The following is a 25,740-nucleotide window of genomic DNA, read 5'->3' on the forward strand; positions in this document are numbered from 1 at the left end:
GTTTAGGGTTAGGTTTAGGATTAGGTTTAGGGGGGTTAGGTTTAGGTTTAGGGGTTAATTTTAGGTTTAGCATTTACAGCGTGCTTCTGTCTCCGCGCTGTTGTCGCCCTGTTGATGACGTCAGCGACGCGGTTTCGTCGATCGTGCTTTAGTCGAACGCGGTTTTGTGGTGGAATCCTCCACTCCTGTTCCTTTCTCAGTTGTTGGAAGAAGCCTGCGTTTCCTTGTCTTTGACAGCTGCCTCGGGTGGGGAGAAATCGGTGGAGGAACTGTACCGGTACAGGGCATCCTGCTGCCCCGGTATGCAAATGGACACCCAATTTCCGCTACCAGTCTGTGCGTACTGGACCGTACCAGTTGAAACCCACCTCTGTCCTGGGGGCCGGGGAGAGCAAAACTTTTTTTTAATATTTACCTCTTCAAAATCTTGGTGTGTCTTATACTCTGATGCATCTTATACTCTGAAAAATACGGTACCTGTTGTTTATACCGTGTGTTGTGGCCCAGCAGGAGCCGCTGGAGCTGCCACCAGACTCTGACAGCGAGGGGCCCTATGAGTTGGCTCTGGAGGATATGGAGGAACCTGGACAGGGCTCCAACTCCGAGCAGGGCGCAGAGAGGCTGGTTGACCACCAGGAGGTGCCTGAGCCTTGGACCAGTGGGGAGGAGACAAGGGAGTGTGATCAGGACGTCCTGCATTGGAGTAGTGGGGAGGAGCCAAGGGAGTTGTTCCTGGATGCTCGGCACCGAAGAGCTAATAGGCGTAAGGAACAGTTGCGCAGTTACAAGAGATAATTGAACTCAGCTGGTGGTAATTAGGCTCCTCTCAAGACTATAAAAGGAATGATTGTGCACACGCCCTTTTGCAGGAGTCAACATATTCATTAAAGTTGGAGAACCTTTGTGGCTAGCTTGGCAGGCTGGATTGCTGCCAAGGTTAGTCTGTGCTGGATTGCTGTCAGGTCTTGTCTGTACTGGATTGCTGCCAAGGTCCTGCCTGTCTGTTAATAAATTCCTTGCAGTATCTTTGTCTCGGCGTGCTTTGGTGTAGGACGGGGTCAGAACACGGTGTTTCCCCGAAAATAAGACAGGGTCTTATTTTCTTTTGCCCCACTAAATATGGCCTTGGACTTATTATAGGGGGTAGGGCTTATTGTTTTGGGGCTGCCTGGCAGCTGCTTCCTTGCGAACTGGCTCCCGAAGAGCCGGGCACAGCCTCAGGGGCAAAGCAGCCATGAGGTGACCACGCTCATGAGCAGCCACCTGGCAAACCCCCTCTCCCGCCGGGCAGAGCACCATTCACTGACCTAGGGGGTATCCCTAAGGCGCCAAGCATGTGGCGCTCTGCCCGCTCCCCAGCTCCAGCTTGGCACTGCCCGGCTGGAGAGGGGGGTTTTGCGGGCGCCTGTTCCGCGCTCCGAGCATAACTTCTTCTCCGACTTCCAAACTCCAAAACCTGGCTGCCAAGTCTTCCAGCAGCGGCTGCTCTAGGAGTGCACTCTATGGTTGTGGGCTGGCTACTGGAAGACTTTCTGTCCGGAAGACTCTTTGTCCGGCAGCCGGCCCACAACTATAGAGCGCACTCCTAGAGCAGCCGCTGCTGGAAGACTCGGCAGCCGAGTTTTGGAGTTTGGAAGCCGGAGAAGAAGTTATTCTCGGAGCGCGGCAGGGGCGGAACAGGTGCTTGTGCAACCCCTCTCTCCAGCCAGGCAGAACTCCATGCATTGACTTAGGGGGTATCCTGAATGTGCCAAGCCGCGGGAGCTGGGGAGCAGGCAGAGTGCCACATGCCTTGGTGCCTTAGGGATACCCCCTAGGTCAGTGAATGGCACTCTGCCCGGCTGGAGAGGGGTTTGCCGGGCAGCTGCTCGTGAACGTGGTCACCTCATTGCTGTTTCGCCCTTGAGGCTGTGCCTGGCTGTTCGGGAGCCCACTCGCAAGGGAGCGGCTGCCCGGCAACTCCCCCCTCCGGCCAGGCAGAAGGCCACTCCCCAACCTAGCGGTATCCCGAAGATGCCAAGCAATGTGAGCGCCTTTCTCCCCCCCAGCTCCCGCAGCTTGGCGCCTTCGGGATACCGCTAGGTCGGTGAGCAGTGCTCTGCCTGGCTGGAGGGGTGGGTTGTCCATAGGGCTTATTTTGGGGATGGGCTTATATTTTTGCCCACACGAAAAATGTGGCAAGGCGTTAGTTTCAGGACAGGTTGTATTTTCAGGGAAACACAGTATCTCCTTTTAAAATGGCATTTATTTTCTTCTTAAATCAAGCAGGCTTTAAAGGCTTCCATTTGTAAGTCCTGTTCTGTTTTGCAGCTGGAACAATGTCCCACATTTCATCAAGACTATTTAACACCATCAGCACCTTCTGAGATTCATGGACCTGCATGCTATGCTGTTCCAACTCAATAAATAAAGTTTGCATTCGCAGCAAATGCTTCTCCATATTCTCTTATGATAACAGTCTGGCTCTGTACAATTGTCTCAAAAATTGCACAATATTGCATGCTGACACTCTCACATGCACACTTCTTAATTTCAGCCAAACCTGCTTTGCAGTTTTTAAATTAGTTATATTCAGGAATTGTTCATCTTCTAAACTTAAGATGATGCAGGCAAGTGCCTCATCATGCTGCCTTTGATTTGCTGCTCCTAATGGTGCTTGGGGTGGATTAATAACACTATCCCAGAGCTCCTTAGCGTTCAGGAAGCATTCCATCTTTGCTGCCCAAATAATATAATTATTCTGTCCCAGTTGAGGCAAAGAGCTCTCCTTGAACTCAGCAGCCATCCTGCAAGCCTTCTCAGCCTTGTTCTCTTTTTCTTATAACACAGGCTCTCCTTCAGCTTCATTACTATTCAGTCTTACTGTGTGCTTGGTGTGCTCTGAGCTCATAACCTGTTAGAGTTTGCAACAATCCAACCAACATACAAGTAAATAATTCAGCAGGATTCATTTATATAAGAAACTTCTTTATATACAATAATATAAAGCATGATGCATGTATACAATATCCATTCAGCAGAAGCCAGAACCAGAACTCAGAAACACAGAAGCTATATAATGCAGAGATTATATTGTAAAGACAAAGCAACCCTTAAATATAAATCAGTCAATCTAACCAGGCACCGAGCTGTCTGAGTCACCAAACAGTCCCCATTGGCTGACCTGTTTCCATGTCTATTCCAATTCATGAACTCTTATACACTGACAATCTCATTTAATTAGTTAGGATTAAATCTAATATAGTTGACCGCCTGCTTCCCACCTCCATTTTGGGTGACAAGGTTATTGGATAGATATGTCAGAAACCTGTTCAATCTCCATTGCATTGCAGTGTTGGTTTCCAAGTTGAATGCAGGGTAATTAAAGTCCTCCCTACTGCTGTATTTCCTGCACACCTCAGCTATCGGATTAACAAAGTGTTTGTATGTTTCTGCTGCGCGGATGGGTGGCATGTAGTGCACATTTATAGCAGTGCCATTTCTTTTTACTTTGATATCCTCACAAATATTTTCAAAAAGGTTTTCATCCCTAGTATTGTGTATTTCTGTAGAGGTGTAGTAATTCTGTGCATACAAAACTATTGCTCTTTCTCTTTTTGAGTTAGTTCTGTTTTTTTTTAAACAATTTATAACTTCTAGCAGTATGTTCTGGTTATGGGTTACATCCCATAAAATTTCAAAATAGCAATACTATTGTACCTGCCTTCATGTACTAGGACTTCAGGTTCTCCCTGCTTGTTACCAAAACTCTGAGCATTAGTATATAGCGGGTGTCAGCCATGGAAGCTTACTAGATGATTTTGGGATCATTGTTCCAATGAGGAAAAATAAAGGAGGAAGTGCCACTTAAATTTATTTTCAAAAATCCCAGATTCCCAGAATTGAAGAGACAGAAAAAAACAAATACAGTAGTTTCTTTGAAACTTTTAATTAGAAAATATGATACAAATTTTTCTTGTTCATTCCCAACAGGTTCTGAAGTAGATGGTTGGTAGCTGGTACAGTCAGTATTTTCAATTTTTTTATTTTTACCTTTTTTACTCAGCAGAAAAGCAGTAGGAGTTGTGAGCTCTTTGTCTCAAACACATCAGAGATTAATGGGAAGGACACTAAATGAAATGCCTCTTTGGAAGATAGATGGTTGGGAGTGGGAACTACCAAGTACTAAGCTTCTTCTAGATGCTTTCTGGGAGAAAAGTTTGAGAAAAGAGCTCAGCCTCGCTCACTACATATCCATTTCTAACTTTTATGGTAATATTTAGAAAGTTATGAAAAGTTTTTCCTCCAGTAATCTATTTTTTTCTCTTCTCATTTTTAGCTCCTGATACCTCATGTACGATTTACAATAGCTATAAACACCAAAGCTCGAGAGCAACTTATCTGTGAATATGGACTTTTTGACAAGGTAAGATTAGCCAGTTTGTTTAGAGGTTAAAGCACCATGCTATAAACCAGAAGATCCATGAGTTCTAGTTGATACAAAGCTGGCAGGAATAGCTAACACCCTAGAAGATAAGCTCAAGATCCAGAAGGATCTTGACAAACTTGAACACTGGACCCTATCTAACAAAATGAAATTAAACGTAGAGAAAAGTAAAGTCCTACACTTAGGTAAGAAAAACCAAAAGTACACATATAAACTGGGTGAAACCAGGCTTAATAGCAGTGACTGTGGGAGGGATCTTGAAGTCTTAATGGACAACCAGCTAAATATGAGCCAGCAGTGTGCAACGGCAGCCAAAAAGCCAATGCAATACTAAGTTGCATTAACAGAGGGATACAATCAAGGTCAATACTACTCTATAAAGCCCAAGTAAGACCACACCAAGAGTACTGCATCAAGGTTTGGTCATCACACTATAAAAAAGATGTTGAGACGCTAGAAAAAGTGCAGAGGAGAGCAACAAGGATGATCAGGGGACTGGTGACTAAAACATATGAAGAATGGTTACAGAAGCTAGGCATGGCTAGTCTAGTGAAGAGAAGGAGTAGAGGAGACATGATAGCAGTGTTCCAATACTTGAGGTGTTGCCACAGAGAGGAGGGGGTCAAGCTATTTTCCAAAGCACTTGAAGCCCAGACAAGGAATAGTGGATGGAAACTCACTAAGGAGAGATTCAACCTAAAAATAAGGAGGAAGTTTCTGACAGTGAGAACCATTAACCAATGGAACAGCTTGCCTTCGGAAGTTGTGGGAGCTCCATCACATGAGACTTTCAAGAAGAGATTGGATTGGCATTTGTCAGAAATGGTGTAGGGTCTCCTTGAGCAGGGGATTGGACTAGATCAGTGTTTTTCAACCACTGTGCCGCGGCACACTAGTGTGCCGTGACATAGTGTAAGGTGTGCCGTGGGAAAATTACTTTATATATAGTCAATATAGGCACAGAGTTAAATTTTTTTAACATTTTCTAATGGTGGTGTGATTTTTTTCATGAAAAAAGTGTGCCTTTGCACAAAAAAGGTTGAAAAACACTGGACTAGATGACCTATAAGGGGTGGGTTCCAGCTGGCATAACTACCGGTTTGCGCCTGAAAAAAATTGTGGTATCCCTTTCCAGAAGCCTTTCGTGTAGGTAATGTAGACTGTGGTCTTGGAATCTGAAGTTATCTTAAAAGCACCATTCCTTAAAGCAGTAGTTTACTGCTAAAAGTTTCTGTTCCCGCATTGGATGCTGATCTTCCATTGGAAATACAAGTGAATACCATTTGTGCCCATAACTCCTTGGCTTTCCACATCAGCTAGAGTTTGTGTGTCCTCTTCATTCTATCTATCTATCCATAAATTCTTCCATATTAATGTCTGCCACATCTTTCACTTTTTCTTTAAAATCTTCCAAAATACATTTAGTACATTAATTTACTGTCAGTTTAATTATTGGTTTATCTCCCAATTCTTCAAAAAACCTTTGAAATGTCTCAAGTGACATACATTTGTCATATTGTAAATTTCACCTTCTTCTTCCTATTTCTATATTCTCATAGTCTTAAATTTATTTGTTGTTTTGTTTTCAAAATCGTCAATTGTCTCATAATAAACAATTTGTTTTCCCATGGAAATATTCTCCATTAAACCAAGACTTAAAAAGAAGATCAAAGGTCATGGGAAATAAACCTTAACATACTGATTAATAAATGAAGGTACATTCAGTTTTCAAGATTTTGTAACCCTTTTTCATTTTAACAAATCTACCTCTCCTAATCTATGGGAATCTTGCTTTCATCACTGTGAGTTTCTTTAAGGAATTTGACAACAGTTGAAGCTTCTTCATACATGCTGTTTCATTCTACAGCAACTGTCTTTGTCACTTCGTAATGATATAGATCAACAATGCTTCTAGCTTTATGATGCTCAGGCAAAACCATTGCATCTGCTCCTTCATAGACCACTAAATTATATTAAATGACACTCCCTCACTCAATCCCCATTTTCTGACTGCTTTAAATGTCACTTTATGAAATTTGAAAAAGCCTCAGGGAGGCTATTAATCCCCCCTGAACTTCAACATAACATCCTAACTGGTGGACACCAATTTCGGCTTCCCTATTTACATATATTATTAGAACTGGATAGCAGCTATAATTGCCCTTATTTCCTACAGAAGAGGGAAAAACCCACACATTAAATACAAATATTTCTTTCCTTGGTTTTATTCTGTAGTATAAAGGGTGTGTAAGGTTTCTTTGGAAAATGTGGGGAAGTTGAATAGCTAAGCCTTTAATATCAAAAAAAGCCTGTGTGGAAGCTAGAGCAGCACACATAAAGATCTTTGCATCCTTCTGTGTGACCTCCTAATCTTAGGAATGTGAGGTCTTTCTCAACTATATTTTTCTTAATGACCTATATTATTTGTTTTGGTTGCTAAAGGCAAATGCCACTGGAGGAGGTGGGCATGTGCAAATGGTCCAGCGAGCAATGGAACATCTTACCTACAGCTCTCTCTGCTTTCCTGAAGAAATCAAGTCAAGACATATGGAAAGCCATGAGGATATTCCATACTACTACTATCGGGATGATGGAGTAAAAGTATGGGATGCAATCAAAAGGTAAAAAGTTGAAATAATAACTGGCTAAGATTTTCATTTTATTAAGTTTTTAGATAGCTGTAATATAAATAATGAAGCATAGTTGGAAAAGGTGAGTTTATATAGGCCATTCTTTGTTTAGCCAATACCTGTGTATTCTGCTTGTCTTCTACTTTAGATAATTTCAAATTATTGCAGGGATGGATGCTATATTTCTGCAAGTTATGGTAACCAAACAGCCATCTAAGTATAGATCGCAAATAGTCAAATGCTCAGATTTCTGGATGGGATGTCATCACTCCAGACAGACACGATATGCAATCTATCTGTCTCTAAAGAAGGGGCAAATGGCAGCTGTGGCTAAGAGGGCTTTTGTACACTTTGAAGTGTGTGTCAGTTGGTCTTATTCCTGGACCGGGATGTCCTGCTCATGACCTCATCATCTCCAGACTGTTGCAATGGGCTGTATATGAGGCTGTGCTTGAAGAATTAAAGAAGCTTTAACTGTTGCACAATGTAGCAACGCAGTTAATGGCACCAATTATTCAGGGCATGTAACATCACTGCCCTGCCAGCTGCATTGGCTTTCACTGTATTTCCAAATGTAATTCATGGTGGTGGTTGTTATCTTTAAATATCTTCATGGCTTGTGACTAGGTTAGTTATTGGACCATCTTCCCCAATTATCTTTACCTTTCATTTACAGGCAGGAGGGTAATGCTATGGATAATGTCAGCTAAGAAGGGTTGACTGGTGGGACCCAGAAGGGGAGTTCTTTGGACCATTGTCTATCTCAGATTAGATTGACCAGGTTCTTACTGGCCTTTCATAAAACCTTACAAATTTAATTTTAGGACCCAGCCTAGAGTCCTGGATATGTGACAAAGCTTATTTTTTTCGCTGAATTGATATTTGAAGGATGCCTGACTGCTGTGTGTTTTAGTTTTTATATTTTATATTTTGCCATTTTATTTGTAAGCTGTTTAGAGATGTATGTGCGATGGGTGGCTATATAAATTGAATAAGAAATATACCACATCTAGTTTTCATAAGTCAAATGAAACATCAGGTACCAAGGGGGAAAGGGGATGCTTGACAGAAAACAGCTTGACAGAAAACAGCCTATATTCCCTATGTTCCTTTACTTTGTATCTAGTTAACAATATATCAGTACAATCTGTGAAGGTGTATTGAAGATAGAAAATGAGTTTTGCTAATTTTATCAGTGAATCATGTTTAAAAAAAGCTATTCTGGTGTTTCATTAACTATTATGCTTTCCTTTCCAAGAAATTAATATTCACTAATTGCTTTCAATTCTCTTTGCGAATTGCTAACTTAAAAAATACATAATCACAAAAAGCCTAACTTATGCACAAAATATAGGGAGCAAACTCAGGTAGTATATGTCATGAATGAAAGATACCAAACCCTAAACAGGAAGAGATGAGAATGTAACAACTTTTTCAGTCTCTTCTTCCTCACCCCTCCCACCAGGTGTATTCTAAAATGGGAAAGACAATGCATCTTCTGTTTATTGATTTTAAGACTTGCTAATGCACTGTGGCTGGGTGGGCATGGCTGGGTGATCCCAGCTGGGTTGGCATGACTAGGTGGGTATGGAGGGTGGGTGTGAATGGCTCAATGCTGCTCACTTGGCGTGGCTGACTTTGTACAGCCACGTGGGCACAGATGGGTAGGGTGGGTGCAGCCAGCTTGGCCTGCTGACTCGGTTGTCAGGGCTCCAAATAGCATCAAAAAGTAAATCAGAGTCCAAGGCAAAGTATTTATCAAAGTTCCAATTTATTAAGGGAGCCATATTGGCACATCTGGGAAAACATCAGAAAGCTTCCAGTTTTCCCACCTAGTTGAAAGTTCAAGATCTTGCCCCCACACCCACAACTCCATCACATGGTCCAATCTCCCACTGCCATGCTTGGCAGTTCCACCCATCCAGTTCTGGTCAGGTACAGAGGTGCAGAGACAAAGGATGACCTTGGCTTTCTAGAAAGAATTTTGTTATGGCTACATAGTATGTAACTCCTTACAATCCCCCACTCCCATTTTCCCACAATAGAAAATGCATAATGGAATAATAGAAAGTGTGGCAGGCCAAATATCCAAAAGAAAAAGTAGCTGCAGGCCTGACAGGCTGCCTCAAGAAGAAAAGTGTATCCTGAAAAGAGAATAATGTGGGAGTTAATATAAGATATAACTAACAACCTCTACTCCTGCCAGGGGGGCCCTTTGGCTTATCGGAAAATTTATCATAGAATTGTTTCACTAAGATATCCGCTTTTACATTCCAACTTTTCACTCATGTAGCTTCAGACAAAGGATACTCCTTCCAATGCACTAAATATTGCAAACAACCTCTATACAATCTAGAATCTAAAATTTTCTTCACTTCATAATGAGTTTCTCCTGTATCACTACTTGAGGAGGGGGAGGCTGGGTCAATGGCCTTAGGTTGGACCCAAACATAGGTTTCAGCAAACTACAATGAAAGAATGGGTGAATTTTCCCTAGAATTCTGGGCAGACTGAGCCGAACCATAACTGGGTTAATTATTTTTACTATTGGGAAGGGACCTACAATTTTGGCCCTAATTTCTTGCTAGGCATTCTTAACCTTATGTATTTGGTAGACAAGAAAACTTTATCCCCCACACGGAAGGAGGGTTGGTGTTTATCTTGTACTCTTCTGCTGCCTCTGCCAGAGCTTCATTCATATTCTCTCACCCCTTTTTAAGAGCTTCCATCCATTCAGTCAGAGACATGGAGGAGGGGGGCTCCCTAGGCAGTTCAGGCATGGGAACAAATTCCATGCTGCTGTGACTTGAAAAGGAGTTAATCCAGTGTTGCTGTGGACTTTGGCAAAAGGTAGCAAGTCCGACCAGTTATCTTGCTGGTAATCCACATAAAAACGGATGTATTGTTCCAGCATTGCGTTTGCACATTCCGCTGCTCTGTTCGTGCTCGGATGGAAAGCCAAGCTAAGTCCCTGCATGGACCCAATTGACCTCAGGAACTCCCTCCACAACTTGGCGGTGAATTGAACTCTGTGGTCAGAGATGATTGTCCTGTGTAATCCATGTAGGCAGGAAATGTGTTTGACAAACATCTTCGCTAGTTTTCTTTACAGACGGTAAGCCTGTGCAAGTGATGAAATGAGCTTGCTTGGAAAATAAGTCGATGACTGGACCCTTCAGAGATATTACAAAGAAGGGGGAGGTGTAGGTGTAGGTCAAGTGGCAGAATTTATATAAAGCCGGATAAAAGAATAATGCCAGCTTCTCTTTTGAGAAGAAGGCGTATGAGCTACTGCGTCTCTTTTCCAGAACTGCCCACACAAACAAACACAGCATAATATTGGCGATACTGCCCCGCCCCAATGGATGCCCTGAAAAGGATTGGAGAAGAAGCTGGGCAGCAGACAAGGAAAAGGAACAGATCTCCTGGTCACTTGGCTTTTCAACCTTCCTTGAAGCAATCTAAGATTGAGGATTTTATTTTGGCTTGGTCTTCTGGTCGGGGAGCTTCTGAGGGCGTCGCCCCCTGAGCTGAGAATGAAGACTTACCTGAAATTGCGGCCCCTAACCACCCCTTGCATGAGCCTACCCTTGTAGAACTTTTGGCTCAGCAATTTTTTCTGGTTGCAGAAACTACAGCGAGCATTCAGCTCCAGCTTGATAGAATAGTAAGTACTTTAAACTACTTAGTCTCCTGGACTACCAGGGGTGTTCTGGGATGATCGCTCAGCAGTCGGTGGCGGCGACAGGGTGTTCCCTGCCAAATCCCAGGAAAAGCTTTAATAAAAGCACTGGCCAACGAAATCTTGGTCAACGAAATTCTACCAACAGACTGAATTCCACATCCTATGATGCAAATAGCCGCCTGGTCTTACAGCCAAAACAGGTGGCCCTCATCATTAATCCCATTAATGGCAATTTACCTTACTGGAGTTCAATACAGCTGGCGAGGGGTCATCTATTAAAGTTATTGGAGCTAAAAGCTGATGATTTGAAGAAGGTCGAACCTTTACCCACCCCTGAATACTGCACCATAGTGCTACTTAGTTTCTATAATTCTAACATTCCAAAACTACTGTTCAGAAGAGGATCTTGGTTAAGATCCTTTGGCATTTTGCCAAGAGTCTTCAAAGATATATCGATTAAGCTACTTTTGAGTAATCGACAACTTGTGAGTGGCAGGAGATTTATTGCCCCCAAAAGATCCTCAGTGGAATATATTAATGAGCCAACTTCGAATGCTATTCTGGATATTGCACCATGTATTAGCTATATACCTACTTCTGCAAAACCCTCAATGGGCATTCTCTCAGATGGTAAGCTAACTGCTCCTCCTACAACTGGCCAAATCAGCCCCTCGCAGCATGTAACAACTTACCAGGAAGCTTCCCTTGATTTGATCAGCTGGGAAGAGGTGGCCCCCAAAGAAGCTCAGGGCACCCAAGGTCTCTTGGTAGATGGGTCCCAGGTCAATGTCTCTGGGATTCCATCTATCTATGGGACTGATCTGTGGCAGGACGGCTTTCGGAACCAGGAGGAGACACGCCTCTTTGGCTCCTTTAGTGCACTTCCTCAATCAGAAAGAGCCCAAATCATAAAGCGTCTGGATACAGTTAAGTTCAAGCTTTGGAGTCTATCACTCTCTGACAAGGATTCCTTTGGACCTCAGGGAGTTTACACTGATTTACCAGCGGAAGCTCCATTAGCGTTTTCTCCAAAATGTTTAATTTGTAAATCTGTAGACTCAGGGCTAACTCAAACTCCGCTTGCCGAATACCTTCCAGCTAAGCAACCAGTCAATGCCACAAGTACGAACTGGAGTGCGTTTAGAGTCTTATAGCCCCATGAGCAAAGCTCCCCTCCCCTCTCTTTTCCCCTGCTTTTGTCTCCCAAGATGATGACCCTGGATGTATTTTTTTGGATCTGAAGGGGGCTCTGGAAAAAATTAACCACACAGAATGACTAGTAAACCCGGTTACCCCACCCCTGCATACTCAAGTGCCTTTCGTGGAACATTGCAGGCTGGGGGCAAAGATGTGGTACTACAGAATTTGTTAACTATATCCATTCATGTGATGTGATTCTACTCCAGGAGACCTGGGCTTGTGATAAGATATTCATTTCAGGCTTTACGGCCATTTTGTTGGCCGCTACTAGACATCTATGGCAGGGAGACCTAAGGGTGGTCTAGCTTGTTTGGTCTCTACTTCTTTGAAAGTGGAGACAGTGGAACTAACCCCCTGTGGCTCTTTAGCTATGGCGCTTTTAATTAAGAAAGGATGCAGCAAACTGTTAGTGTTCAATGTTTATCTTCCCCCGACGAGGAGGCAAGCCTCAATGGGGCACGCTGGATAACTATATTACTTGTATGGAAACTAAATTCCCAGCGTTGTACATCCTTCAATTCAAAAGTTTTATTTTCTTTTAAAACAAACATTTCATCATTCCTCAATCAGTAAGACATCGGAGTACAATTTTTGTGTGTGTCAAAATAGTTCTAGTTTACCACCAAATTCTTGTTTAGCCTAATGTATACCCCTTCCTCCCTCCCCCCTCCCCCCAACCCCCCTCCTCCTTCCTTATGTACATCCTCATAGGGGGCGACTTTAATGCCCGTCTGGGAGCTCAAGTCCCCCCAGCAATAGAGGCACTCTACCCCCAAGAAACCCTCCAGGCCATAGGTCATCTGACTTCAGTCAGACATTCTAAGGATGAATTAACAAACTTTGCTGGCATTCAGTTAGCCCTTCTAGCAGCCCAACACAGCAAGATAATTCTTAATGGGAGTACCCTAGGTGGCCTGGCTGGCAAATTTACTTTTAGTTCCTTACGTGGGATTAGTGTTACTGATTTTGTGCTGGTATCTCAACCTTTAAGAGAGGCAGTCCCTGCTTTTTATGTGAATTGCCTTACGGAGCGCGACCACTACCCCCTGGTTACAATTATTGAGCTTTTTTCAAATATACATCTCCCTCAGATATTAGATCCCTATGTGACCTCGTACACAAGGAGGATCAAATGGTCTCCCAATACTGAAAGAAAGTTTCACTCCTTTTTATCATCTCCGGAGTGTCTCAAATTGTATAATCAGGTACTAACAAGTAGTGGCTCGGAGATAGTCTTGGCTTTTGAATAACTAATTAACAGTGTCCAAAGGGAGCTTGGAGCCATCTATGGGCCGAGTGGCCTATATCAATCACGAAGTAATTCTTGGTTTGACAAAGATTGCCTGATGCTTAGGAACCAGATTAAACGGGTTTACCTGCTCTACTGCAACCGAGGGGACAAACGCCCACCAGAAGACTACTACCGCTTGAAGCAGGAGTACAAAGGATTAATTGCTAAGAAAAAGAAAGCTAAAGAGAGAGAGGTGGGATCTACTTCTCGGGGGAATGATGGGGTAAATCACTTCCTCCCTCTTACTGTCATACTGTGGTTTCCTCGATAAGGCATCCGCCAGCAAGTTTTTCCCAGCAGCGATGTGCTTCACTTCTAATTTAAATTTTCTGAAGTATTGTGCCCAGCGAACTTGCTTTGGTGACAGTTTCCGGGGGCTTTTTAGGGCTTTGGGGTTTTTATGGTTAGTCCAGACCTCGAATTTCCCCTCTAGGAAATGCTTAGGAACCAGATTAAACAGGTTTACCTGCTCTACTGCAACCGAGGGGACAAACGCCCACCAGAAGACTACTACCACTTGAAGCAGGAGTACAAAAGATTAATTGCTAAGAAAAAGAAAGTTAAAGAGAGAGAGAAGTGGGATCTACTTCTCCTCTCCATCCAGCAGAAGGACACCTGATTATTTTGGCAAATTGCTGCCAGCTCTTTGCCAGGCCATTGGAAACTCCCTCTCTGCTGTATCTCTAACAGAGACTGGGAAAACCATTTCTTGGCAATTTACCAGGCATCAGCAAGTTCGACCATGCCTGACCCATAGCTGTCTCCTGTAACCCCTGACTGGAAACCTGTGACCCATGCTGAGAGTACCGAGATTATCTCCGAACTCAAGTCAGGCAAAGCTCCTGGCCCTGATGCCATTCCCCCTGATCTACTAAAATCCAATCCTGAATGGTGGATTCCTCTTTTGGCAAGACTCTTTACGTATATTAATTCCTCTGGCAGGGTACCTACCTCCTGGAGCTTAGCAATTATTGTGCCAGTTTTTAAACAAGGCAATAGAAACAACCCAGCTGACTATTGCCCCATAAGCCTGCTCTCCATTATTGGGAAATTGTATGCTAAATATCTCCATCGCAGATTCCTCACTTGGGTTGAGGAATCTGATATTATTGGTGCTGAACAAATTGGGTTTAAAGCGGATTGTGCCACACTGGATCCCTGCTTTGTCCTTGTGCATCTGGTCGATAAATATACTACCGTATATACTCGAGTATAAGCCGAGTTTTTCAGCCCACTTTTTGGGCTGAAAAAAGCCGGCTCGGCTTATACTCGAGTCTACAACTGGATCCGGCAGTGCTGTTGCCTGTTGGAGGAGGAGGGGATTCCTTCCTGCGAGACCCCGTCCAGAAAAATGCGGGGAGCGGCATTTGTGGGAACTCCGGCCGCTGCCCACCCGTGGGGAGAGAGGGAAGAGCCCCGAGCGAGCCGCCTCGGTTTGGCAACCAAACCCATCCAGCCTTTTACCTCCCGTCCCCCCGCCCGCCCGCTCGCAGCCCCCTCCCCGGGCTGGCGCCAACTCCTCCCCGTGCCCGGCCTCCAGCCGAGGCAAGTCGGTGTCTCTTTAAGCTAGACAGAGGAGGGGAGGGAAGGCAGGGACCAGCCGGCTGACAATGGGCCGGAGCGGCTGAGTTGGAGCAAATTCCGCGGCGGAGGCGGCGTCCCAGCTCCAGCGGCTCCGAGGCGAGCGGCTTGACCCTTCCGCTGGGCGCTCGGAGATGAAGGCGCGCTGGCGCTGAGTTGAGCGGCGAGCTTGCCGAGCACGCGGCTCCGGGAAGCCCCCCTTCTCCTCCCTGCTGGAAGCCGAGCGAGCCCCGCCGCCCATGGACTCCCGCGGCCGCCCCAGGGCTCCGGGAGGCAGGACCCGGAGGCAGCCCAGCCCTGCCGCCGCCCCGCGCCCTCCACCCGCTGCGCGAGAGGGGACCCCACTTTCCCCTTGCCGGATGCGTCCCTGGCGGAGCTGAGCCATGCGGCGGAGGCTCCCGCTCTGGTTCCGGAGCTTGCTGTGCCTCTGGCCGGTCCTGGTGGGACCCGCGGCAGGTAAGAGGCGCCGTCGAGCGCCTCGTACAATGATTTATGTATGAGGTTTAAGTGACTGAGACACACTCCTGGCTACGCAGCAATGTTATTTCTGACTTAGTATACTATGAAATCCCCCAAATCCTCCCCACTCCAGGGGAAGGATACTATGAAATCCCCCAAATCCTCCCCACTCCAGGGGTAGGATACTATGAAATCCCCCAAATCCTCCCCACTCCAGGGGTAGGATACTATGAAATCCACATTCCCTCCCCACTCCAGGGGAAGGATACTATGAAATCCCCCAAATCCTCCCCACTCCAGGGGAAGGATACTATGAAATCCCCCAAATCCTCCCCACTCCAGGGGTAGGATACTATGAAATCCCCCAAATCCTCCCCACTCCAGGGGTAGGATACTATGAAATCCCCCAAATCCTCCCCACTCCAGGGGTAGGATACTATGAAATCCACATTCCCTCCCCACTCCAGGGGAAGGATACTATGAAATCCCCCAAATCCTCCCCACTCTAGGGGAAGGATACTATGAAATCCCCCAAATCCTCCCCACTCCAGGGGTAGGATACTATGAAATCCACATTCCCTCCCCACTCCAGGGGAAGGATACTATGAAATCCCCCAAATCCTCCCCACTCCAGGGGAAGGATACTATGAAATCTACATTCCCTCCCCACTCCAGGGGAAGGATACTATGAAATCCCCCAAATCCTCCCCACTCCAGGGGTAGGATACTATGAAATCCCCCAAATCCTCCCCACTCCAGGGGAAGGATACTATGAAATCTACATTCCCTCCCCACTCCAGGGGAAGGATACTATGAAATCCCCCAAATCCTCCCCACTCCAGGGGTAGGATACTATGAAATCCCCCAAATCCTCCCCACTCCAGGGATAGGATACTATGAAAGCCACATTCCCTCCCCACTACAGGGGTAGGATACTGCAAAATCCCCAATTCCTCCCCACTCCAGGGGAGGAAATAAATATTCAAAAACATTATTGGTATCTATTTTTATTTTTGAAATTTACCGGTAGCTGCTGCATTTCCCATCCTAGGCTTATACTCGAGTCAATAACTTTTCCAGGTTTTTGTGGTAAAATTAGGTGCCTCGGCTTATATTCGGGTCGGCCTATACTCGAGTATATACGGTACTATACCAGGTGGCGAACTTTTCACTGCTTTCATCGACCTAAAATCAGCGTTCGACTCAGTCCCTAAGGGTCTATTGTGGTCAAAACTGTTTAAAAGTTCTATTGACAGACGTTTGTTGTTCTTAATTAGAGCCAAGGTGGCGCAGTGGTTAAATGCAGCACTGCAGGCTACTGCTAGATCAGCAGGTCAGCGGTTCAAATCTCACCGGCTCAGGGTTGACTCAGCCTTCCATCCTTCCGAGGTGGGTAAAATGAGGACCCAGATTGTTGGGGGCAATATGCTGACTCTTGTAAACCGCTTAGAGAGGCCTGAAGGCCTATGAAGCGGTATATAAGTCTACTGCTATTAATTAGGTCCTTGTACAATCAGACCTTCAGCCAGGTCAGATGTGGTCTGCAGGGCGAACTCTCTAATCCTATCTTAATTAAGAATGGAGTGAGGCAGAAATGTGTTCTGGCTCCTCTTCTGTTTAATATATTTTTATCTGACCTGGCAGGTTACATTGGACATATTGAGTCCCACGCCCCGAAGCTGACAACTACAAAGATCTGCTTCTTCTTTACACTGATGATGCAGTTCTCCTTTCATTGTCAAGGCCAGGACTGAAAAGATTACTTTCTGCATTTGGGTCTTACTGTGTTGAAAACCATTTGGCTATTAATTATGATAAATCGAAAGTATTAGTGTTTACTAGAGCCCGGAAATTGTACAACTGGGATATCAGTGGCAATGCTGTTAAGCAGGTTTTCCATTTTAAGTATTTAGGTATTCAATTTCAGAACACTGGTGCCTGGACTAGACACTGAACCCAGGTGCTGAACTCGGCCTCCTGTAGTCACCAGCAGATTTTAAGATTCTTTTATAACCAGGGTGGCCAGTTCATTCCTTCTGCCCTATGTATTTACAAAGCCAAAACGTTGGCTCAAACCCTTCACGATATTCCCATACGGATACGGGGCTTCAAGGATTGCATTGAAAGAACCCAGACTGCTTTTCTTAGAAAACTTCTGGGTCTTCCCCCTTGTGTTGGTTTTGCCTCGATGTACCTGGAACTGGGCATTCGATCGGTGGAATGTATGGCCTGGATTAACACCTTTAAATGGTGGTTTTGGGTGCTTTTTTTGGCAGTTCCTGGCAGCTACCACTCCCTGGTGGTTTGCGGACTCCCATATTTATTGCTGGGAGAAAGAGCTGCTGAAGAAACTACATCTGCTAGGTTTTACGGAGAATGCCTTGGGAAACTTTGGCCTTAAGGACACCCAATTTAGGGTAATCCAATGGCTTGTGGACATTGATTTACAATATTTACGAGCCAGAGCCAACAACCTTGCTCCCCCCTGACTCTCAACCAACTTAATAATTATGGATTGAGGATGGCTTCCTATTTTTATACTTTAACCATTCCCAAGTATAGAAGAGCTTTTTCCCTAGCTTGCTTTAATGTGTTGCTCTTAGCACTTTTGGATGATTGTATTAAGAGGCTCCCGATTAACAAGCGGCTATGCCCTTGTGACAGAGCCGAGGTTGAAACTCTGGAGCACGTCCTTCTATTTTGTCCCATGTATAATGCAGACAGATCTAAGTTACTGTCTCTTCTTGAAATCATCCCTTCTAGACCTAATGGCTGTAATTTGTTTGTATATTGCCTTGGAGATGGCTCCTCATACATCACCTCTCAGGTTTCCAAATTTTTCTTAAGAGCTGTAACCATTAGAGAAGAACGCTGTAACTTCCCTTAGTTAAGCTTTTGATGACTGATGCCTTGATCAATTCTCTTATGTCTCTTTTGTAGTACTCGTGTTTTGGTCTGTGACCGTAAATAAAGTGTGTGTGTGTGTGTGTGTGTATGTATGTATGTATGTATGTATGTATGTATGTATATGTATATGTATATGTATATGTATATGTATATGTCGATGACTGTCCAAATAACTTTATTTCTGCCACTGTCTGGGAGCTTTACGATGAAATCCATTGTGATCTCTTCCCATGGTTGGTTAGGTCTGGCCACCTACTGAAGTAATCCAGGGGGTTTGCCTGGCCGGGTTTTCATGGTTGTGCAAGTGGCACAGCTCTTCACGTAGTCTTCTACTTCTGCTTTCATCTTAGGTCACCAAAATTGACATCTTGCGAGGTGGAGCGTTTTTAGGAATCCAAAGTGACTTTCCAATTTTGCATTGTGGCTTCGCTGTAGTACTTCCAGCTGTAAGTTAGCAGCTGTAACGTACAGTTTGGATCCTTTCCAGGCTAAGCCATCTCTCATGGTCAGGATGTCTTTGTTGCCATCGAGCCAGGGGTCATTGCTGCGGTCAGCTTGTCCTGGCTGAGAATAACCTGCCGTCTGGCCTGGCCTCTGGTGATGACTTGAGCCATCTTTTGGTTCGGGGGAAAGATAGGGTGAATCACTTCTTCCCTCTTACTGTCATACTGTGGTTTCCTCGATAAGGCATTCGCCAGCAAGTTTTTCCCAGCAGGGATGTGCTTCACTTCTAATTTAAATTTTCTGAAGTATTGTGCCCAGTGAACTTGCTTTGGAGACAGTTTCCGGGGGCTTTTTAGGGCTTCGGGGTTTTTATGGTTAGTCCAGACCTCAAATTTCCCCTCTAGGAAATGTCTCCAGGTAAGTAAAGCCCACCAGACCACATAGGCTTATTTCTCACAAGTGGCCCATCTTCTTTCCATGGCGGTGAGGTTTTTGGAGACATACACACATGGCAAGAGTTGTCTCTCTTTGTTCTTTTGTAACAGCACTGCCGCTACAGCCACATCACTTGAATCTGCTTGGATTATGAATTACTGCTCTGGGTCAGAGTGTTATATAATGGGCTCTTGGGCAAAGAGCCATTTTAATTTTTCAAATGCTTTTTGACAGTCTATTGTGCACCCAATAGGTTGATTTGGCTTTGACTTTGTTGGGGATGGCCCTGTTTTTAACAGTTCAGCTAAGGGCAGGGCGACTTCTGCAAAAGCCAGGATGAATTGCTGATAGAAGTTAGCCCATCCCAGGAAACTTTGTAGTTGTTTGTGGATATGTGGGGGTTGCCAGTCTAGCACTGCTTTCACTTTCCTTAGGTCCATCTCTATCTCCTCGCTGGAGATACGATAGCCAAGTTAGACCAGTAATGTTTTGTGGAATTCACACTATGATAGTTCAGAGTAGAGCTTGGCAGCTAGAAGTTTTTTCAGGACCTGCCACACCAGCTTTACGTGCTCTTCTAGGGTCTCAGAAAAGATGTGAATGTCATCAAAGTAAACGTGCACCCTTTTGTGCAGATGCTCATGCAGCACCTCGTTAATGAATTGCACGAAGACTGCAGGGGCCCCTTGTAACCCAAATGGCATGATTTTGAATTGGAAACTGCCAGGGGGGCAGTTAAAGGCGGTCTTCCATCCATCTCCCTCTCTGATACGTACGCAGTAATATGCCTCTCTCAAGTCTAGTCTGGTGAATACTTTGCCTTCAGCCAAGTGGTTCAACATGTCTTTCATGAGGGGGAGAGGGGAGGTGTTTTTTATGGAAACACTGTTGATTCCTCAGAAGTCAAAGCAGAGCCTCAACACACACACCCCAATCTTTCTTCTCTTTGAAAAGCATAGGGGCTGCTGCTTCTGAATTGGCTGGTTGGATAATGCCCCACTTCAAATTGGTATCGATGTATTTCCTTAATTCCACCATCTCTTTAGGAGTCATGGAATACATTTTTGGCTTCAGTAGGGTTGCCCCAGGCATGAACTCTATCACGCAATTGGTGGGTTGGTGAGGGGGGAGATAATTGCAATCTTCCTCACTGAAAACCCCTTCCAGATCCCAGTATTCTTTTGGTATTTTCTGCATGCCTGGAAGTTTAATATCCACTGCAGGGGCTACAGGCTTTGGATGGTCTGCTTTAAGGGGTTCAATGGTTGCTTTCTGGCTTTACGGGGGGTAGCAGGCCAATGCCTAGCGTCAATTTTCAAACACCGTCCTCCGACTTTATAGTAGGTGCCCATTTGTCTAACCATGCAAGCCCCAAGATGATTGATTCATTCATTTTTGGTGCTATGATAAATCTGAGAAGTTCATACTGCCACCCTATCTGCAACTTCACCAAGTTGGTCATTAGCTTGGCGGGTCCCCTCCAATTAGCATCACATCCAAACAGAATGGGATTGGCTAGGGGACCTGTCCATATGCCCAGCCGCTTCATGATAGATATGCTGATTAAATACCAGGTGCAGCTCGTGTCCACAACTGACTCAACTTCCCCTTCTACTCCCATCTTGGGCACTATGAGTTTGGCTTTGATGGCAAAGTGGCGGATGGGTGCACTTACCATCGGGTCGTCTTTGCTGCTTTTTTCCTCCTTTGAACTGGGAGGGGTTTCCCTATCTGGTGGAGTCTCCATCTCCCCAGGTTGGGGACCGGATCCTTCATTTGTTGGGTGAGATGACTCTTTTTGGGTGGTTTTCAGGAGGCTTTTTTTCCCCTCCCACTGACGGCTTGGCTGCGCGCTTGCGGGATTGGGGCTGGGGCCAAGCATTCTGAAGCTCTGTGTCCATGTTGACCAACATTTTATTACTCCTATAGACTTGGGGGAGGCATTTCTGCTTTCTTTATTTGTGTTCGGTGGCCTAAAGGTCTTCTAGCTGGCTTTTCAGCAGTGGGCTTTCGATTGGGATTAAGCTCATAATCCAGGATGACTGTGGTAGTGTTCCAATTCTGGATCTGTTCTGGCACCTCCCCTTATGCTGCACCTCTCCTTATGCACCTCCCCTTATTCTCAGTTTGGAGTCTAGGGCATCTTGTGTGCATGAGTCGTTCTGGCCAGTCCCTTAGTTTTCCAGCTGCCCTTCTAAACTCCCAAACTAATTTCTTCACGGGACAGCCAGCCTGTCGCAATGCTCTTCTGCTTCCACTTGTTGGACCACATTGCTAAATCAGATTTGCATCAGGTGAACAAACCTGCTGCATCTTCTAATTCAGTAGCTGCCTCGTTGTGGAGCTTCGCTACCCATTCAGCCGCTTCCTCTTCATTCATCCTGTTAGTTATCGCTGAAGTCAGCTCTGGGTCGGAAGGGTATTGTTCCCCAAATTGATCAATATGCGCTCAGACTCGATTTAGGAAGTAGGCTAGCTTCCCAGGGCTCCCATCAAATGTTGCCTGAAATCGAGGGGTGCGGGTGCCTGGATTTGCGCGGGCGGTTGGATGGGTGCTTGGGGCTGGCGTCCCCTTGTGGCGCTGCTCCCTGCGGCTGCAGTTGGACAGGAACCTGTTGGGACATTGCGGCTTGGGCCAACTTTTTGATGGCTACAAGAGAAGCAGCCATTTTTAAGCTGCATAAGGTTGGGACAGACCCCTGAATGGAAGCTCAGCAGGAGAGAGAGTGTGTCGGAACTGGTGAGATAAAGTTTACTTTTAGAGAATACCCCAAAAGATTTAGAGTAAAGTTAAAATTGAAGACAGAAGAGAGTAAGAGTTAGCCTGAATTAAGACTATTGTGTTATCGTTTTTTCTTTAATTTTGTTTCCTTTTTATGGATGAAATTTTTACAAATGCCTCTTACTTTTTAAATTGGACTGGTCTCTTTTTCCCTTCTTCCATTTTTTCTCATTTTTTGTATTTGTGGATTAAGGATTTCTTTCTTATCTTTTCTCAACGCACTGCAGAATTGTCCTTTTTAACCATTTTTTTCTTAACGCAAAGAAAGCTTAAAGAGAGAGCTAAAAGCAGAGGGAAAAGAAGTAACACTGCCATCAAGAGGCTGGAGGCTTGGAAATATTGTTTTTTTATATTTGACGTATATCTCATGCTTCAAGGCTTCAGAATTTGTTTATTGAAAGAATAGTGGGAAGAGTACAGTTTGTTTACATAGGTGTTCTTCTGGAATATTATCAGTAGCTGGACTACAGTAAAGAGAAAGCCTTGAAAGATTATAGTGAATTTATTTGAAACCTAGTAAAAGGCCTTGGTTGTCCTAGTGGCAGTGTTTACAACCTGGAAAAATGGTGCAATATGAAGAGTCAATAACTTTGCAAAAAGTTATGCTATAAATTCAAAAAGTCCTAATAAGCACAGAAAGAATTGAAAAGAATCTGAGGTTTATAAAACAAAGAACAGAAAGAATGGAGGGAAGAGTTGAGGATATTGATGAAACAATTATGAAACTTGAAGATAGAGCTCAAAAAATTGCAGAGAAATGTGAACAAAGTGACAAGAAAATTATTGATACTGACAGAAAACTGAGAGTGGAGGGAAATGATACATATGGAATACTGAAAGGAGAGGTAGACGAGCTGGATCTCTATCTCATGCTTCAAAACATAGATGAAGAAAGGGTAGATAATTTGGCAGAAACAATGAGAGTATTTTTGGCAGAAGCACCAGTGATAACCAAAGGTAAACTGATGAAAGGAACAGATGGAGGGTTTCGAGTCTTACAAAATATGCAATGAACAAGTTGCCAAGAGAAGTTCACATAAGACTTATCAAGAAAACACCTAGAATACAGATTTTATAAATGGCAAGAGATATTGGACTGCACTACTACTGAAAGGATGTAGGATGATGAAATGAAATGTCACAATAAAATTAAGTTAAACTTAGTTAAACTTTGAGTATTATGTATAAGACAAAGTAATAATAGTTATAGTCAAATAAATGATTAATAATGATAATAATGCATTTATACATACTAGATTGATATATGGAATTTTATATAAGCTGTAAATGAGGAGCATGGAAATGATGTGGAAAAGCCTTTTTTAAAAAAAACCCAATTCTATATAGAATAGAATACAAAGATGTAACACCATTGGATGAGTCCAGGATGATGTAATGAAATGTCATAATATAAATTTACTTTAAATTTAGTATGCTTCACATAAAAAGGATGTAATAATAGCTATTTTCAATGAATGTTTAATAATCATAATAATTGTATGCATATATATTAGATTGATCATATGAGCAAAGGAATGTGCGAAAATGAGTAAGTTGACATATGAATTAGAGAACAAGAAGATAAACAATTTTATAGGACGTGGGATCTATTTAATTAGTAGTTAGATTAAAAAATAATAATATGGAATTGAAAATTTATTAGAGAATGTTACCAATACCAAAATAAGAGAATGGTTGAAAATAGGATATTAAAAAAAATACTTACTATTGGATATGTTGAAGATTATGTAACAAATTATTATAATATAAATGAACCCATATTTAGAATACCTTGTTTAAAATGAAGAAATAATAGTGACAGTCAAACAAATGAACTACTATAATAATAATGTATACAAATATACTTGATTGACAATATGTGACTTTATATAAAATTTAAGGGATGACTAACGGAAAGGATGCACAAAAACCTTGTAACCAATCGACACATTGCACTGAATTGAAGAAGTTTTTATGTTACCTGTTTTGTTTGTTTGTTTGTTTTAAAAAATAAAAACATATATAAATTAAAAAAGAAATGAACAAGCCAATCACTAAAAGCCAGCATGGATTTGTTTGTTAAAATAGATACTTTGTCTCTGAGACAGATACATAAAAAATGGCAGGATAGCCTTTGTGCATATTTTTATTTCATACTTTTATTTCACCTATATTGATGAGAACACAAATGCATAAAATTGTATGCATGCAAATAATTTTACTCCATTTTCTTCTGAGAAGTTAGTGTCTTTTGTAAAGTTGATACTATGGTGCTAGAAATATTTTTCACAAAAATGTATGTATACATGTTTCCACACGTAGATGAAAGTTATTGGGGAAATTAATGTTGAAAATTAAAGTGACAGTATGCCTTTTCATTAATTTTTAAAATATTTTCTGAAGTTTTGTGACAGATATTATTAATATTTATTATGGAAGTGACGAAGCAGTGTGTGAAGACTTGGAACTCAAGGCTTTTGTGAAGGACATCTTTGTCTATGGGATGAGGGGCAACAAGGATTCAGGTGATGTACAACTTCTGTTGTAGTTCAGTTCTGTTTTTGTTCCAGTGTTGGCTCTGCCATTTGAAACACGCAAGTTTTAAAGCTGTCAAGTTACAAGACCCTTGCACTCCTAACCCTTTAGGAAAAAAAACCCCAGGGGTGTTCAGACTTGACAGCTTTAAGACTTGTGGACTTCAACTCCCAGAATTCCTCCTCCAGTCATGTTGGCTCAGGAACTCTGGCATTGAAGTGTGCAAGTCTTAAAGCTGTCTTGCCTTCAGCCTCCAGAAAAGGTTTCTCTCGCCCAGCCCCTTATGTCAAGTGTCTGCCCTTTTGGGTCCAGGACTACGGTACTGACTTTCGTTCCTCAGATTATGGAAGCTCAGGATTTAGATCCCAGGGGGATTACACTTATAGACAGCGCCAACAGGCAGAACATCCCCAGAGAGGCAGGCAGCCCAAGCAGCCCTTTTGTGGCAGAGGGAGCCACTTCAACCGCAGGACCTAGTTCATCAGGGGTAGATGCTCCCATTGGTGGGTGCTTGGCCTTTTTCGGTGACCAATGGGACCAGATCACCTCTGATAGTTGGGTAAGATGCACGGTCTGGTCAGGGTTATCCCTGGAATTTATCTCCACACCCCAAGGTTTTTATTCGTTGCCCAGTGTCCTGCAACTCAACCGGACAGTCCCTCATGCGGGCTGCAGTTCAGCATTTGTTGGAAATTCATGCCATACAATAGGTGCCAGAGGATCAATTACATCGTTTCTATTCCATATTGTTTGCCATTTCTAAAGCCTTGGGGGGATGGAGAGCGATTCTTGATTTAAAGGCTTAAACCGGTACCTGCTATACATGCGCTTTAAAATGCACTCCTTGCAGTTGATTCTGGGGGGCATTTGGGCAGGGGACTTCCTTACGTCTGTAGATTTAATGGAGGCCTGTCTTCACATCCCCATTCTGCCGAGTCACAGACAATTTCTCAGATTTTGTTATGGGGGCTGTCAATTTCAGTATATGGCCCTACCATTCGGCCTTTCTTCAGCCCCACATGTTTTCACAAAAGTGCTGGCAGCATTGGCAGTGCACCTTCACATCAAGCTGGTGCACATCCACTGCTACCTTGATGACATTTTAATTCAATCAAATTCCATTTTTGCAGCTCAAGAGGACCTGGCTTTTCACTGTCAGACATTGCAGTCCCATAGCAATCTCCATTAACATTGGCAAAAGCCAGTTTGAACCTATGACTAGGATCCTCCATTTAGGGGCTCTCATCGACACGGTGTCCTGTAGGGTGTACCTCTCATAGGACAGACAGGTCAGCCTTAGAGCTATGGCAGGATAGGTAGAAAGGGAGCACAGGTGTCATTAGACAAGCTCTCCCAGTTACTAGG

The 25,740-nt window shown here is 43.8% G+C and overlaps 1 protein-coding gene across 1 annotated transcript in view; it reads left to right on the top strand.

The window, feature by feature from the left end:
• The window catches only part of ALOX5 (arachidonate 5-lipoxygenase), a 125,767-nt gene that overhangs the window by 61,958 nt on the left and 38,069 nt on the right, over positions 1–25,740 (top strand). Inside the window, exons 9-11 of the mRNA XM_032227026.1 lie at positions 4,319–4,405; positions 6,869–7,047; positions 24,244–24,365. Coding sequence (XP_032082917.1) covers positions 4,319–4,405; positions 6,869–7,047; positions 24,244–24,365 — 388 coding nt within the window. The remainder of the gene's footprint in view (positions 1–4,318; positions 4,406–6,868; positions 7,048–24,243; positions 24,366–25,740) is intronic.

This window comes from Thamnophis elegans, chromosome 11 (assembly GCF_009769535.1).
Source record: "Thamnophis elegans isolate rThaEle1 chromosome 11, rThaEle1.pri, whole genome shotgun sequence".
NCBI classification, from domain to species: Eukaryota; Metazoa; Chordata; class Lepidosauria; order Squamata; family Colubridae; genus Thamnophis; species Thamnophis elegans.